At 47.0% G+C, this 17,835-nt stretch overlaps 1 protein-coding gene across 1 annotated transcript; it reads right to left on the reverse strand.

The window, feature by feature from the left end:
• Window positions 1-101: 101 nt before the first annotated feature.
• LOC136651870 (transmembrane protein 178B-like) lies at window positions 102-14,149 on the reverse strand. Its single transcript, XM_066628640.1, has 4 exons — window positions 13,771-14,149; window positions 6,319-6,432; window positions 5,037-5,174; window positions 102-1,799 (listed from the first exon to the last, which is right to left on the reverse strand). Exons 1-4 carry the CDS (start codon window positions 14,147-14,149, stop codon window positions 1,555-1,557), a joined length of 876 nt encoding a protein of 291 aa, XP_066484737.1. The 3' UTR covers window positions 102-1,554.
• Between the last annotated feature and the right edge of the window lie 3,686 nt (window positions 14,150-17,835).

Raw genomic sequence — 17,835 nt, forward strand, 5'->3', positions numbered from 1 at the left:
AAGGCGGTGTGATGGGGTTTCTTAATCAGCTGTGGCTTTTGTGCAGGAATAGAAAACTCTGAGCTCAGCCTTCCAGCTCTCCTTAGAAGAAAACTTGTGCCTTCTCACTGTAACCAAGCCTTTTAATTTTTAATGCCTGTTGAGACATACAACTTCCATTTAAAAATCACACTTTGCATTAATACATTGACTTTAGCACTGAGTAATTAATTACATGCCACTTAAAAATACAATGTAAACAACCCTCCCAAAAAGGCTTCTGTGCAGACTTTTGTGGAGGCAGAAAAGAGAGTCTCGGAGGACAGGCCAGTGCTCCCCCTCAGCACCATGGTTGATGTTCCTGAGTTAGCCCCACCCAGCTCTTGTTGTTTATTTGAGACCTGTCAACAAAGGGAGTGTCCTTTGCTGTTAGTTGCCAAAGAATGCACCAAGGGCCTGCTGAGTTTTTCTGTTTCTGTGCTCATCTTGAATGCTCATCTTCCAAAATTATAGTGAGAGAATCTGCACTTTATATTTTCTGTCTGAAGGGGTTTGAAATTGGTTATTTGCCAATCACAGCAATAATTACTACCGTGCTGCTTGTAGGACAGTAATGCTGATTCACTTTCTGGGCTCAGCTATAAAATCTGATTTTATCCTTTGAAATGAACATATCCTTTCCATCTGAAGAACAGGAGTATGTAATCTGGTTGGGTTCACACACACACACACACCCACCTGTCTGTAAGCTTGAGTTACTTGGAAAGTTGTGGTTAACCCTTTTTTGCCCAGCCCACAGGTGTATACATTTGATCCCTATTATGTATATGCAACTTGGGCAGAAATTTAAACTTCCTAAATGAAGGCCTGCCCCCTTGTGGAAGAATTCTGCAAGCATCTGAAGCCTTCTTTCTATGCAGTTTCTCCCACTTATCTGCATTATGCTGGAAGAGATTTCATGAGCTGTTGCTATATGTATTTGGCTTCCAGAACAGACAAAAGTTAAGATACTGTGAGTGGGCTAGAGGGAAAGCTTTCTCACCACCCAGTCTTAACATTTAAAGCCTCTCCTCAGAATAAGCTGGTGTCAGAAGCTGATTCAATGCAGCAGGCACTGTTAAATTTGTAACGGCATGTCTCTACAGCAGGGGAGAATCAATACTGAGGCAGGATGGATTTTCCTTTGGCCTTCATCTCTGACTAACACTAGAGAGGTCTTAGAAATGAAGTCTCCCACCCCAAGTCACAGGACATCAAAGGGAATTCACAGTGGCTTCTGATTCAGCTTAATGGTACACAGATCCTACAGAACACACCCTATTTAACAGAAAACTTTCCTTTAGGCAAGCCAGGAACAAGAATTAACCCTGGTTCATTAGGCTGTATCCAAGACAGGCAGACTGAAGAATCAAAGGGTGGTGAGTTCCCCAGACCTTTGTCAAAGCAACTGGATCCCTTCTTTGCTCCACAGCAGGAACCGTCCTGCTTCATGAACCTCAGATGCCCACTCTGGATGGGCGGCAACCTGCTGCTGAAGCTGGACTGTGCTTGCTCGAGTCTCTTGTGTTTTTTTCATCACACAGCACCATTTTCTTGTCTGGGTTTCTGTACAACAGTTCGAGGGGTATTGAGCGAGGGGGCCAGTGTGCATAAGAATCCTGCCAGAAGCGTCAGTCCCAGGCCTCCCCAAGCACAGAACATGGACCAGCCATAGCCATGACTGATGTCTTCTGGCAACCCATAGACATAGCGAGGGTAACGAGAAAGCTCAAAGTTTATCCCAGCCACACAGGTGCAAAGGGAGATGATGCAGCATGTCCCTAAGGAAGAGGGGGAGAAGAATCAGAGCAGTGAGGAAGACTTAACAGAGAATGCCAAGTGCAGTTTCTCATCTCTGCGAAGGACAAGATCAAATCTGTGAACTTAGAAGTCTTACATTTTCTTGCAGGGAAAAACTACAGAAATGACACTATCAGTGGCATAAACTCATAGCGTATTCAGATCTTGCCCAGCTTTCCATTCGGTTTCCTTAGCCTTTTACTTGTTCCTGCCTCCACCTGCTGCTGTTTGTCTGATCACTGCTTTCATTGTTTTTGAGTGCGTTTTCCTTCTTTGATCTCTACAGAGAAAATCTGTTTCGAGCCTTTTTGTATTGTTCTTTCCTCTTCTACTGCTTTTCCTTTGAAGCTAAGCTTTATCTTTCCATGGCATATGAAGGAACCTAAAAATACCTCACAGTATTTCTGGCATCTTCATATCTACAGAGTATATTTCTTATTGTTCTAGAGGAGTGTTCTTCAGTCTTGGGATTGGGACCTCAATGGGGTCACAAAGCCTCCACTGTGGGGTTGCAGCAATTTACAGGAATGAAAAAGGTAGAAAGAGCAGGACCAGGTAAGGGAGGAGGAATCTGGTGTACTCCTTCAGGTACTAGGACAATGTCCCAGTCCTGCTCTGGTTCTTAGCAATTGTACTAAAATAGTTTTTGCTTGTGCCAGGCTTCATGGTTACTTTTTCTGCTCTCTAACAATAATATTTGGTTACAGGGAACAATGTTGGGAGGGTGTAATGGGAACGAAGTGGGCGGTGACGGGGGCAGCATCGATAGTAGGTCCCCAGTATCATTTATTGTTCTGGAATTTATTGTCTCTGCTATTGTTGCTCTGCAACCTCTAGAAGTGTTGCTCAGTGTTTGTCCCCTGCTTTTGCATGGTCCACCTATTGGAAGTACCACCAGAATTAACTGGCGATGTCATTACCAGTTAGTTCCAGATTGGCAGGCCAGAAGCGACACAAGAAACACTGGTAAGAAGCTCAGAGTGGATGGGAGGGCTTTTTCGAGCACACAAAAAGTGCACACGGGAGCTCTTCCTGCAGAGCGTCCTATTACTGTACCAGTTAATTAATAATAATAATACAGGTATTTCTATACCGCCTTTCTTGGTCCTCAGATTTCTCCTTAGACTTTATTCAAATTTTACAATTTGAAAGAAGGTTTCTATCTTTCAAGAAACCACAACACTCAGATGTTTCTTTCTTGATCTGGTCGCACATTCTGGCCTCCATCCTCCCATGCTCAGAGCAGATGGAATAGCTCGGCTTCAGCTTGTCAGCTGCTTCAAGGTCACATGGTGCCGGTGGCCTCAAACTGGCGACCTTTGGATGTTATCTTCAGGCAAATGGAGGCTCAACTCTCTAGACCAGACCTCCTGCCCATTCTGGTGGTACTTCCAATAGGTGGTCCATGCAAAAGCAGGGGACAAACACTGAGCAACATTGTTCTAGAGGTTGCAGAGGTTATATATTACAGTGCCGTTTACATCCAGTAGTGTTAAAAAATGATTTCATGAGAAACCACAGACAGTAGCTTTAGAGGGCACACTCCTAACCAACTTTCCAGCACTGGCACAGCTGTGCTACTGGGGCGTGCACTGCATCCTGCAATGGGGAGACAGTCAAGGGGGGCTCCTTAATGTAAGGGCATGCTTGTTACCTTACCTTGGGGGCTGCATTGAGAGAAAGTCAGTGCTGGAAAGTTGGTTAGGATTGAGCCCTTAATGTGATAAGCAAATTTTTCAATCTAACTGCTGGAAATGTGACATTGAAATACTCAGCTGTCATACACAACCACTGCTATGATTTGTCTACAGGGGCATGCTAAGAATGGCACACTTGTTTCTTCCACTGAACGTAAGATTCTACCAGTTCCCGATCATTCTATCCCCACTGCCACATAGAAGATCACAGGGCCCAATCCTATCCAATTTTCCCGCACCAGTGTAGCCACAATGCAACCCACAGGTAAGGGAACAAATGTTCCCATACTCTAGGGAGGCCTCCCTGACTGCCTCCCCACCACAGGATGCAGTGCATACCCCATTGGCATGGCTGCACCAGTGCTGGAAAAGTGGATAGGATTGGGCCCACAGTCTTTTATATCTGACTCATAAACCTGGAGTAACTACCACCTTATAGCTTCCAATGTACTGACCAGTGAAGAACAGACATCAAATTAATGTTCCGTTGACTGAGCCTTATCTGCTTTCAAATTAATCTCCAGCTTTGCTATCTTAAGGTTTAACTTTACTATATGTTGGATTGTGCTTTGTGTGTAAGATCTAAACAGTGCTAGACAAATATGTATGCACTAGTGTTGGTTTTAGATATCCAAGCATACGTCTTCATCTCATGTTTTACCCAGGAACGGTTTTGTTCTAACCAACATGATTTCTGTAACAAGCTTCACCTGCTAATTCCCATATATCAAGCTGCTCCTTAATGCACAGCTTACGAGGATTAGTTGTCAATCCTACTTGATACTAAAAAAATCTACATATGTGCTATGGGGGGATGCAAGTGGAGAGGAAGAAAAAGCCTGCATCTAGCAATAGAACACTGTGTACCCTGCTATGGCACTGCTTTTCAACCAGTGACACAAGAACTTTAGAATATGGCAAGTGGTGGTTGGTCCTGTTGATTATTCCATATGGTTGTGAAGTGGCACTGCTGCCACAGGGTTCATACAGCACTGCTCTGCCAAGCCTGGCCACCACTGGAAGTGAGCAGCAGTGCACTAGCAGTAAGATCTGTGAGGGCTGGACCCTGCCTGTTAGAAGAGAGTAGGCACAGAGTGATCAGAAGCAGCAATAACATGAGAAGCCTCTCCCTTACTGCAGGAATGGCTGCTCTCACACATAACCCAGAAGAAGTGGCACCTGCAAAAAGTACTTGTGGAAAAGCTCTGCTCCACAACAAAGCCTGGGTCTGGATAGCTGCAAGCACAGCACTGGATGTGAAGGGTAAGGTACAAGGGTAAGGTTCGTATTTTTGGGGGGTAGGTTGAATAACATTTTATGCTTTTCTTTTTTGTCATGGGAACATTTCACCAAGCACTTCAGACTCTTGTTGGTTGAAACAACAGTATTATCTGCTTCCCATTCCTTGCCCTGCGAGACCACAGCTACTACCAAGGCTCTGATTTGTTCCATACGCTGCACAATACCAAATGCATTTGCTCCAAAAAGGACTTGCAGGCTAAAATGAAAAAGATCTCTCACCTCCCATAAGGAAGAGCAGTCCAGCTACGTATTGCATGAGCTCGTGCTGTTTACAGCAGCCCAGCATGCCAATGATCCATCCAAACAGAATGATGGAGACTGCCATACCAATGAAGCCAGCTGTCATTCTCCGCAGATCTAAGGGGGTGTTCGTGCAAGAAGATGGAGATTGAAAGAGAGAGAGAGAGAGAGAGAGAGAGAGTGTCCATGAAGAGTACTGGGGGAGTATTTGTTTCTAGAGGAAACAAGAGTTGGAGTTTGCACTTGCACAAATGATTCATTGGACCCAAGTGCTCCCAACTTATTAAATCACGAAGTGTTCAAGAAAGAACAGCCTCAACACTTCCTACTAGCATCTAGTCTCCTTATATGATTAAACCAGAGTCAACAAATCACTCCAGATAACTGGCCCTGACTAGAGAAAATTATCATGTCGGATATGTACTGCAAATAGTTCACACTGGACCAGTTTGTTTTCTTTTTGTATTGCCCATGCTTCTCTGCCAAAAAAAGAGCACATGAATAAACAATTCCTCCAGCTGTCCATGCCATCAGGTTGCCTTGTGACCAGTGACACAGTCACAGACAGTGCCCTTTGGCTACTCAGATTGTTGACCTGATATGGTGATATGCTGCTGTAGGTACAAGCTGGGTTACCTATTGACAAATGCCCTAAAGGAGTCAAAGAAAGTAGCACAGACAACGAAGATGGCAGTGGGGGGAGCGGGAGGCAAGTGTATCAGGCTGATGAAATAGTGGCACTTGACTGGTGTTGTGACAGTGAAGGAGAAAAGGAATTGGAACCAAAGTATATGAAATAACCAGAAAGAGATGCTCTCTGGGAAGTCAGCTGTTGGATGAGAGGGAGTCTCGAGTACAAATGGCACAACATTCTGAATAAAACTACTTGGGATCACTGGCAAAGATACCTGCACAACTCACAGGTCAAAATACTGTAACCCCTGAGCCGCACCACCACTCTAACATCTTAATGTTCTGGAATGCATAAACTGGTGGGTGACATAATATGGGCAATCTCAGGGGAGATGGTCTTCTGAACTGTTCTAACTATGATTAATTGTCCCACTACTTCCTTTTTACAGAATTGTCTCCCGCCCCCCCCCCTTGACCATCTCAGATTTTGTCTTTGATTCTGGCCCTTTCCAGCTCAAATCATGCAAGCCTGCATTCCAGTATGGAAGGTAGATGCAATTCTCCTGAACTGCGTTTGATTCTGAAAGCACAAGTAGAAGGATGTTCGACAAGTACTTGGGAGACTTACGGAGGGCATGCCACTCATCTTGGCGGATAGTGTTGGTGATATTGACAGGCAAGTTGCGTGGCAGAGAAGATGAGGTGTAGTGATATTTCACAGCTGTGCAACGCTGAATGATTCCTGAAAGACAGAAAAACACAATTTCCAAACAGAGACACCACAACTGAAGCTGGAGTTGAGTGGTATCCTTTTCCCTTTATTGCCTGCTAAATCCTGTTAAGCCCCTGCTGCACCTGCCACAATGTGCTAGTGACATGACCAAGCTGTGAATCAGGAAGTAACTATCAGCTCAATCCTATCCAATGCTGGTGCAGTGGGGCTGCCTAGCCCATCCTGTGCTGGAATTGAGCAGCTGGGAGGTCTCCTTGTTCCCTTATCCCGTGTCAAGCCCCAGCCTGCTCAATGGAGCTACTTGGGTCCACATCAGCTAATCGCTGGCATAGAACTGGGTTGCCCTGTGTAGGGCTGGCAAGCCCGGGACGGGGATTAGGATATGGCAGAGGCCTCATGTTCTGGCCACAATACACAGGGATCATACATGATAACTACAGCAGTATTAGGTTACAGTAGTATAAATACTTCTACTACAAAGGAAAAGGGGAGACACTTAAATGGAATTCGAAAAATACCCAAAAGTAGCTGGGTGAAAACGACACCCAGAAGAATGCGAGCAAAGACTGTGATTTTGCCAGTGATGCCCCTCTAATCACAATCCATAATCACCAACACCAGGCACGTTACTACAATGTTCTCCTCTTAAATCAGCCCATGTGCCTTTTCCAGCATTACTGTGTGCTACAGAATCATTAGGAAGCCAAGCCATAGAGCTGGCAACACATGTTCTCATCGCAAACCTTACACTTTCAGAAGTCTGTCCCTTTCAGATCTTCTCCTTGTTCAAGCCAGTTCCCACTAACAGGATTCTGACCACACAAAAGAGCCCTGCAGAGATATGAATTAAATGCTTATTGTACTCTTTCTTGTTTCAATTGTATTCATGAACTGCTCCAGCCATGAGCCAAGGCAAATTTGTGATTCATTATTTGCTATCTATTTTCATCTCTTTCAGAAGACTAGGGGACTTCAGCTTCTTGGTCTCTCGATTATTTTAATACTGCAGTATTGTATTCAATTGATCCTTTGCAAACCTACTTCTGTTTGTTACTATAGAAATATAGCTCCTTTGTAAATGTTAGTCAGGCAGTATTATTAAAAGATCCCTCTTGAAAGCCGATGAAAATCAATGAAAAAAATTACCAGGATTGCATTCTTCCTCTTCCAGTGAACCACCTCATAGTTCACACTTCATAGTTCAAACATATAAAATGAGTGCTTGATAGTTTTTACACAAATGAGAATTGTCACAACAAACTATTGCACTGCATCATAATAAGAATTTAAAAGATTGTTGAATCTATGACAACTAGGAATAAGATACAGTTTTTTTAAAAAGTGCTTTTGGGTACACATTAGAATAATATGTAACATTTTATTCATTTATAACAAGACTTCCAGCACAGAAGTGTGCTCAAGGTGGCCTGACAATGTAAATCAGTAGCACATGCCCACACAGAGCAGAATAAAGACAGATTTTGGTAAGGCTACTTTCCAAGTTCTAGACCAGTGTTTCTCGAACTGTGGATCAGGACCCACTTGGTGGGTTGTGACCCAATTTCTGGTGGGTCCCTCAGAGCCTCCAATGAAAACATGAATGATGAAAAGATCAGATAACTAGTTGCCTCAAGCCCTGAGGTTATTCAAAATGCTACTTATAAACAAACGAATTCTTTCTAGACCAACTTTCTTTTTAAGTCTTGTAAACTGAGGTGGGTTCTGACAGAGCGTCATTTTTAAAAGTTGGACCCGGTGCTAAAAAGTTTGAGAATAACTGCTCTAAACACAATATAGTTTTCACTGCCCTCTGAAGGCAGGCAGTGAGGAAGCCAGATGGTACTTGACAGACTCTTCTAGCTTAGAACACCTTATTGCACATGGACTCCTACCACACCTCAACAGATGGGGGGGAGGCACTAAGAAGCTCCTCTGGAGGGAAACAAAGGTCATAAGGAAAATTCATATGGAAGGATCTGAGGTTACGTAGTTCAAAATCTCTCTGAATGGGGTAACAGCGAAAATTTATTATTATTATTATTATTTATACAGGGCAGCCCTAAGTATACGAAATCCAAGGATGATTGAATCTGCAGATTTCAGGGGGCCCAAGTCCTCTGAACCCGACTGGTACTGTGCTCCAGAGGCCTTCTGAGGATCTCAGAAGGCCCTCCAGACCTGGCTGGAGCACAGCTCTGGTTGAGTTCTGAGGGCAACAGTTGGTCCACCCTGCGGGTTCAGAATCCATGGTCATTAAAATCTGCAGTTACCAAACCCACGGATACCGAAGGCCACCTGTATACTGCTTTTCAACAAAAAGTAGTTCACAAAGCAGTTTACATAACAAAATGAATGAATAAATTATTGATTTGATAAATGGTTGACATATGTGTGATAAGGTATGCCAGTGAGTCACAACAGAACGATTTGCATATGTTGCGACAGAAATTAAATTTCTTCTTCTTATGTATTCTGTGAGTCCCAAATGCCCACTCCCAGAAGAAGATGCCCACTACATTGCTGAGTGATTCATTGGCCCAGCCTTGCCTCCTTCCAAACAGCCTCTACTTCAGGCTAATTCTGCCCAGTCTCTGCAACAGGTGTGCCTGGAGCATTCATTCATCCTGAGGCACAGATACCTGTTCCCAGAGGAGATACACTCAGAATGGTAACTCACACAGAAAGCAAGCATGCTCCTCTATGGGCAAGGCATTCTTACTCTAGCATCCTTTAAAAAGAAACTTTTTCCAACTATAGGAGAGAAGCGTGACTTCAGCAAAAATGTGCACTCCAGCCATCCAAAGTTTGGAGAAATAATTCTGTAGTTACAAGATACACACATGAACTCATCTGTGTGTCAAGAAAACTGGATGCAGGGAATGACTGAAGCAAAGAAGACTGAAGAAGGATGCAACCCTATATCCATTTACCTGGAAGTAAGCTCCACTAAACACAGTGGGCCTTACTTCTGAGTAAACATGTATAGGCTTGTGCTGGGAGTTAGCTAAGAAGCCTGATGTGTAAAGGTGGTGTACAAATGCATCCATACATAGACTCTTAATTAAGTTAATGTTGCATGACTACCTATTGAGTGGACTGATTCTGCAGATACAATGGCCTGTGACAGCTGCCCACCTTCCAAACTGTGACACAAAGGAACCCAGGCAGAGATTTGGCCCACAAGCCAACGTAAGAGACATGCTTAAACCTGCTGAATGAGCCTAGACAAGCATGGACAACTCTGGGTTGGACTGTGGCTCTACTGCTTGACAGGAATTAATCTTTGGCAATGCCCCCCAAAAAGAGAAAACACTCTAAAAACAGTGCTTAGGGAGTGAGAGAGTTTTAAATCCCCCTGGTAATGTTAATGGGAGCAGAAAGCTTTTGATAAGAGGGGAGGAGGGAGAATTGGAGAGAAGGAAAATAGCATGTTGCTCGAGAACACCAATTAATCAAATGAAATAAATGAACTGCCTTTTAGTGCAATAACATCAGCATGGAAACATGAGAAATTGCAGAAAATGGATTGTAGTGGATTAAATGGAGAAAGCAGCAAATTGCTCTGCAATGGTCTTTAGTGAATAGAAGCCACACTACTATCTTATGTATGATACAGAGTTAAAACAGAAGATCTGCAACATGTTGAGATAATAAATTATAGTTTATAATATTGTTGCATAAAGACTTTTGAAGCTAGAGCTCAACCAGAAATGATCACTTAGAACACATCGATGCCTTTTATCAGAATGCACTGGTCATGAAATGTCATACACTGCTGCTTTTCTATCTCTTACTGCTTTCCAACAGCGGACTGGAAATGCCACAATCTCCATTAGTAGTTTCTTCCAGGGTTTAACCGATCTTGGAAGGAAGACTTGTTCTCAATATTTAACGAAATGAACTTAAATTTACAATGCATATAACAGAACGGTATATAACTCTTGTTTATTAGAACCACTCCATCCCGCTGCAGCTTCCACAACTATTAGAGGTTAAGAAACCCTTTGGTCGCTAGTGCCAATACTACAAAACAGAAGTTTCACCTTTCCAGCCCTTAGGTTTGTGTGTCTGTTGTATGTCTTTGTGCAGCTTCATGGGAGAGCAAAGTAACTGTTTTTGATATACATCGCCTAGGCCCATACCAAGAATACCAGATTCCTTTTTTAGTGTCTCTTGCCAAAAAAGTGGTACATCAGAGATCAGACACACACAAAAAGTTTTACCTATGTATCAGGAGAAGTACCCTGACAGTGACCTGCAGAAAGAAAGTCAAGGGGCCAGGGGTGACAGATTCCTAAGGTGGCTTGAAATAGCCACTTTGGGTTGGGGGTTCCTGCAAAGTGGTGGAGGGTGCCCTGCAACCTGGACCTGCCTGCCACCTCCCCCAACCACTCCACCTGGCTGCAGGGCAGGGCATGCATGGGACAGAATTTGGAGTGGACAGGTGGCTGAGCTGCCTCTGTTTTGAGAGGCAGATCAGCTTGGGCCACCCCTGAAAATGGCAATAGTTGCACCCATCACTGTCAATCAAGTTTGTCACTCATAAATAATGTCACAAAGGACACCGCAACTGGTTTTTGTTCTCAGAAAGCAACTTGTGTCTCTGGAAAAACAGACAATCTTTCTCTCAGGTCGATCCTATCCCAAAAGTAGGGTGTAGTTCATTTGCATCAAACCCATTTTTTTTATATAGTGGGGCAAATAGCATTCACAGCACCAGCACCAGCTGAAGACCAGAAGTGACATCATTAAGCAGGAAGTGATATCATTAAGCAGGTGATGGCCAGAAATAAGTACTTTGTTCTGACATACAACTTCATTAGCTGTAAATGACAGCAGAGGTAATGTGCAAATTTTGATCATATTTTCAAGATATAGAAGAGCCAATTAACACACAAACACTTTCCTCTCTCACTCCTCTTGGTCTGCCCTTTCCTCAATAGCATTCTTGGCCTTCTGAGGCCTCCTTCCATCTCTCCCTCCCAGAACTTTGGCAGAAGCAATGCTGGGTCAGCCCAGTTATCATGGGGACCAGATAAAGAGCTACTGGGGCTGCAACTGGCTGCCAGCCTTATGTTTGATTCCCCTGGTGTAGTGAATCCTGGTCACACAAATTGTTCCCATCAGCCATGTGTCATGCCCGCTAGTGTCGAGCAACCCAGCTGGCAGGGTACTCAAACACCTGTAGAGCTTGGTGGGTTCAGGGTGGGGTCACCTTTGTGGTTCCCCTCCTGGGGCTGGTCCAGCAGAGTTGGGCCTCAGACTGCCACTGGGGGAGGGGGTTCACTTTCACCCTGTTCCTCCTTCTTAGTGTTGGGGTACAGCTTCCAGCTCTCAGGTGGTGTCTCCCTTCTGCTAGTACTCCTCTCTCCTCTGTCATCACAGGCCCTCTCCCTTTTGAGGAAGCCTGGCTGCCCCACCCAGCTCCACCCCTTCCTCCCTGGCAGGCTCAAGAGGGGGTGGGACGTTCAGCCCACCCTCCTATTCCTCCTATTCCTATAACTAGAGGACCTGTGCCTGCAGCCAGTCTCTTCCTGGGGCCACAGCTCTGTCTGGAAGCTTGCCCAGTCACCCTCTGGGCTAACCTGGGCTAACCTACTGCACCCCTCCCCCCTTGGGTCCATCTAGAGCAGTAAATCAGGGATTGGGGCAGGTGGCTGGGCATGTGACACCATGTGAACAGGTGGGAGACCAGCACAGGATAAAGTATCCTCTCTCTACATAGTACAGTAGGGCATTTACTACTGTAAATAGTAAATAGGCATTTACATAGTACAGAGGGGCATACACAATTCTTCTGTATACATGATGAGCAGTCCTGACCAAGCCTTGGGCATGTGAAAGAACACACTTGCATGGAGAAATATGTCAACCACAAATCTGCACAGCAAAGATTTGACCAACAGTAATTTCCATGATTGCACTTTTTCCCCACTGCTTCCTGATCATACTGGTGATCAGTTGTTACACATTATGGTATCCATGGCAATGTGCACCAAGGACACATTGTAATTGTTCACTTATAGAAAAGGACATTCTACTGCAAAGGTTCTGAACTGTCTGTGACAGATCAGAAGAGGGATCTTGGGGTGCTGGTGGACAGCTCAATGAAAGTGTCGACCCAATGAGCAGCGGTGGTGAAGAAGGCTAATTCCACGCTTGGGTTCAACAGAATGGGTATTGAGAATAAAACAGCTAATATTATAATGCAGTTGTACAAATCAGAGGTAAGGCCACAATATTGCACCCAGTTCTGGTTGCCACATCTCAAAAAGGATATAGTGCAAATGGAAAAGGTGCAGAAGAGAGTGACCAAAATGATTACAGGGCTTGGGCACCTTCCTTATGAGGAAAGGCTACAGTGTTTGGGGCTCTTCAGTCTAAAAAAAAGGCGCCTGAGGGGGGACATGATTGAGACATACAAAATCATGCAGGGGATGAACAGAGTGGATAGAGAAATGCTCTTTTCCCTCTCACACAACACCAGAACCAGGGGACATCCACTAAAATTGAGTGTTGGGAGAGTGAGGACAGATAAAAGAAAATGTTTCTTTACTCAGCATGGAATTAGTCCATGGAACTTCTTGCCACAGGAAGTGGTGATGCCATCTGGTCTGCGTGCCTTTAAAAGGGGATTGGACAAATTTCTAGAGGAAAAGTCCATCACAGGTTACAAGCATGATGTGTATGTTCAACCTCCTGGCTTTAGAAGTGGGTTAACTCTGAATGCCGGGTGCAAGGAAGAGCACCAGGATGCAGGTCTCTTGTGGCCTTGTGTGGTCCCTGAGGCATCTGGTGGGCCACTGTGAGATGCAGGAAGCTGGACTAGATGGGCCTTCGGCCTGGTCCAGTGGGGCTCTCCTTATTATGTTCTTATTTTATGGGGAAGTGACCCTAAGCCCTAGAGAGAGGTGATGACAGTGATCCAAGGCTGGAACCCTATCCACACTTACCTGGGAGTCAGCTCCATTGACTATAATGGGGTTTGCGTCTGAGTAGACCTGCCTGGGATTGGGCTCCAGGACTGCAACCTGAGCCAGACTTCCCTGGGAGTCAATCCCACTGGACACCATGGGTCTTACTTCTGAGTAGACCTGCCCAGGATTGGGCTCCAGGACCGCAACCGGAGCCAGACTTCCCTGGGAGTCAGCCCCATTGCCTATAAGGGGGTTTGCGCCTGAGTAGACCTGCCTGGGCCCGCCCCCCCAGAACGCGGGGAGGCCTCTCCCCCCGCGGCCTTCAGCACCCTGGACAAGGCGCCGCGGTGCGCCTCCCGCGGCCTGCAGGGAGGCGCCAGGCTCGGCCCGGCCCGGCCCGGCCCGCAGCCCCCCCCCCCCCCCCGCGCACCTCTGCGGATGAGCTCCTCGCTGTCGGGCTCGAAGCCCCGGCGGTGGCAGCGGCGCCAGAGGCCGGAGACGGTGGAGTTGAAGCGGCGGGCGCAGCGCGAGGGCGAGTCGAGGGCGAGGGGCGCGGCGGGCGGCGGCGGCGGGGCGAGGGCCCGGGGCGGGCGGGCGCGCAGCGGCAGGTGCGGGCTGGGCGCCGACATGGAGCCGGGCGGGTCGCCGGCGGTGCGCTTGTGGCCGAAGCCGCGGCAGCGCTCGCGGTGCCGCCGCGCGTCCGTCTCGTACCAGGAGTCGGTGCCGATGGCCACGCTCAGCAGCGCCAGGGCGGCGGCGGCCAGCAGCAGCCCCGCGCAGCTCAGCACCCGCGCCGCCGCCGCCGCCATCTTCGCGCCGCCGCCGCTCCCCGCAGCCCTCCGCCCCCCGGGCCGCCAGGCGCAGGCAGGCAGGCCGGCCGCGGCAGCCGCTGCCGAGCCCGGGAGCCGAGCGAGGCCGCGCCCCGCGGCGCCTCCCGAGGAAGCCCCGCTGGCGCCAAGGGAGTGCTTCCGAGTAGACCGGCCTGGGAAGAGCCCGCGGGATCAGGCCAAGCTGCTTCCGCCCGGTCCCCTTTGAACGGCATTCAGGCCACCTTCCATCACCGCGTCCTGTGGCAAGGAGTTCCACGGGTTAACATGACAAGGGCCCTGCTGGCGCCGGCTCCCTGCATCTCAGCCCATCTAGTCCAGATTCCTGTATCTCACAGCGGGGCACCAGATGCCTTAGGGAGCACCCAAGACAGCAGGAGACCTGCATCCAGGTGCCATCCCTTGCATCTGGCATTCTGAGGTAGCCCACTTCTAAAATCAGGACGTTGCACACACCCATCGCGGCTTGTCATCTGGGATAGACTTTTCCTCTAGACATCTGTCCAGACCCCTTTTAAAAGCATCCAGGACAGACACCATAACCACATCCTGTGGCAAGGTGTTCCACAGACTAGTGACACATTGAGTAAAGAAAGGTCTTATTTTGTCTGTCCTAACTCAACACTCAGTCGTAGTGTCCCCCTCATGTTCCCTAGTTCAAAAGGTGGTGCAGATCCAAGCAGCCTGGAGCTGTCCTTGGCTGCCCAGGCCTGGGAACAGAATATGGCATAATTGCCAGATCCTGGCCCTGCACCCGCTCACCTGCTGCCCACCCAAGGGCCCACCCACTACCTGCCCATACCCCAAAATGCCTCCTCCCTGCCCTCCCCACACTCTCCCCAAACCTCTGCGCCTGCCAGACTCAACTAGTGGTGGCTTACCTGATCTGCTGGGCCAAGGGGACTTGGGCCAGAGGCTGGCACACATCTGTGCACTGGCCTCCCTCCTCCACAGGCCACACTCATCAACCTGCACAAGGGACTTGTGTCAGCCAAGGGTGCCATCGCAGGATGCAGCACACATCCCATTGGCATGGCTGCATCAGTGCTGGAAAGTTGGATAGGTTTGGGCCCTGATTACTTGAGGTAGGTAACCAAATGGCACTGAGTGATCTCATAAACTTACCCCCCCCCCGCCACCCTTTATCTTCATAATCTCCCCATATACCTCCATGAGTGATAAGTGGAGGCAACCCCTTTTTGCAGCAACATTTTTTCAGTTCAACATACTTTCATCATTCATCTATTTTGAGGTGTGTGTACATGTGTGTAAGTGGTACTTTGAGCTGCTGTTTTCTCCATTGCTCCAGAAATAGCTCTAACGGTACAGCAGTGCATAGAAAGGATGTTACTGAGATCTGCAATATAAGTGACCAAATATTCACACCCTTTATATATAAGACAGAGATCTTCCAAAAGTTATATCTGGATTTAACTCTTCCATTGAGATTAATGAGACTTAAAAGAGTTCAACTATAGCTGGATCTCACCTAGTGTTAGTATCTACAAACCTTCAGCAACACGTGAACCTGTTTTGATTCTACAGAACTTAAAATTTATTGAATTCATAAATACAACTGTGCAATGCTTGGGTAAGAAATTCTGTTGACTGTAGAACAAACATAAATCTCTTCCTTGTGTTAGATTTTCTGAAGTACAATTAAATTCTGTGCTTTAATTTGTAGACATTTTCCTAATTACACCCTCACAACTGACCTTGTGAATAATTAATTTCAAACATACAGTTTCACCCAGCATGCTATCGTAATTAGGGCCCTGTTTACAAGGCTAGGTTACCTGTATGCTCCAGGGCCTCATTAATGAACTGGTAGGAAAAAAGGAGGTGAAAAAGGAGAAAAAAAAATTACAGGATGTGAAAAAAAAACAGGGCAAGCTATTGCACAAAGTAGTTTTTCTCAAGAGTGAAACATTCCTTTGCAGACTGAAGGCCCAATCCTATCTTTCCCTGCCACCCCACAGTACATGGACGCTGAAATGGCTGCTGCTATATCCTGTGGGGCCAGGAAAGCTGCCAGAGGTATCCTCTGGGCAAGGGAACATTGTTTCTCTTGCCCCATATTGAGTGCAGCTGGCCCCAATGGGATCTGGGCCAGCTCTTGAGCTGGTGCAATACCAAAGAGACTTGTGTCAGGCTCCATAGCTCTGGAAGGGGGAAAGGATCCAGTGGCACTATCTCCTCCTGGGCCCGATCCACCCACCTTCCCCACCCTCCTCCCACCCAAAAAAGCCTCCCCACTACTCAGCAGAGATACTCACTACCCAGTGGTCCTCCTGGGCGGCCTCCCAGCGTTGAGGCCAGTGCCAGACTCTCTGCTGACACTGGGTCTCTCCCGCCAGTGGGAAAGTGCCTTATGGCACTTTTGTGACACCCAGCACCGGTGCTGGACAGCCCAGTGGTTGGGATTTTTATCATTTTTTTCTCCCAATCAAGAAATATTCAGTCACCACATTTGGAACTGGCAAGTCACTTCCTGGAAGTGCGGCTACTGCCTCTGGAGGCTTGTTTGCATTTCCTATAGCTTGACACCCTTGAGTTACCTAGAGCAGCAGTCTCCAAACTGCAGCATCCCTTGTGCTGAAATTACCCATCCAGGGAAAGATTTTCTGTTCCATGCTATAGCCCCCACATCTTGCTACCAATCTCAGAAACTTGCACCTGGTATCCGCTTCTGCTGCCCATTCCCCCAGTGGGCTCTGTCCCCTGATTTCTGAGCAGTAGCATCTTTCTGGTGCAAGTTCTGAGGAGACTGGCAACAAAATGTGGGGCTGCAGCATGGAATGGAAAAGCCACTGCCGTGCCACGCCCAGATGGGTAATTTGCAGGCCGTGGGCCGCAGGCTGCTGCTCTAGAGTCTTTTGCTTTAAAAGAGGGTTAATGGAAGTTATCTTCCAAACCATGTAAGATAGCTATTGATATAATCCTATTAGCTTTGATTGCTAAAATAGAGCTTCCACTTTCAGAGGCAATACTTTTCTGAAAAACATTTGGACAAAACAGGTGATGGGGGGACAACTATTACCTTCATGCCCTGCTTATGGGTTTTCTAGTGGGACCACTTCTTTCCCTGGGAAGTATGAGGCATGCCAGTTACCCCTGCACATGCCTGATCTCATCTGATCTCAGAAGCTAAGCAGGGTCAGGCCTGGTTAGTACTTGGATGGGAGACCGCCTGGCAATACTGGGTGCTGTAGGCTTATACCATAGTCTTTCGAGACTGAAGGTTGCCAACCAGTACATGCATGATCTTTCCTAGCAGGAGATGACAAGGTGGTCTTTTGGTCCCTTTGAAACGCTGTCCAGAGCCAGAGAAGCTTCTTTCAGTTATTTGTTATATTTTAGTAATATACGTATTCTGAAGCACAACAGATTTTTCTAACATACAAATCAGCAGCACAGCTAGGGCATCTAGCACCTGTGGCCCATAAACTTTTGACCCCCCTCCCCCACACCCTCCTGAAGGCCTTAGAAAGACATTTCTGGTTTTCACAAAAACTGGAAGTTGCTTTCTAACACCTCCAGGCCTTCTGAGGTTAGAGGAGGCCACGTATGGCCTCCCCAAGATTCTGAAGGCACCCAAAAGACATCCCCTTGACACCCCCTCAAAGCAACATGCCTAGGGCAATGGACCCCCTGTCCCTTCCTTCGCT

This window comes from Tiliqua scincoides, chromosome 1, assembly GCF_035046505.1.
Source record: "Tiliqua scincoides isolate rTilSci1 chromosome 1, rTilSci1.hap2, whole genome shotgun sequence".
Classification (NCBI taxonomy): Eukaryota; Metazoa; Chordata; class Lepidosauria; order Squamata; family Scincidae; genus Tiliqua; species Tiliqua scincoides.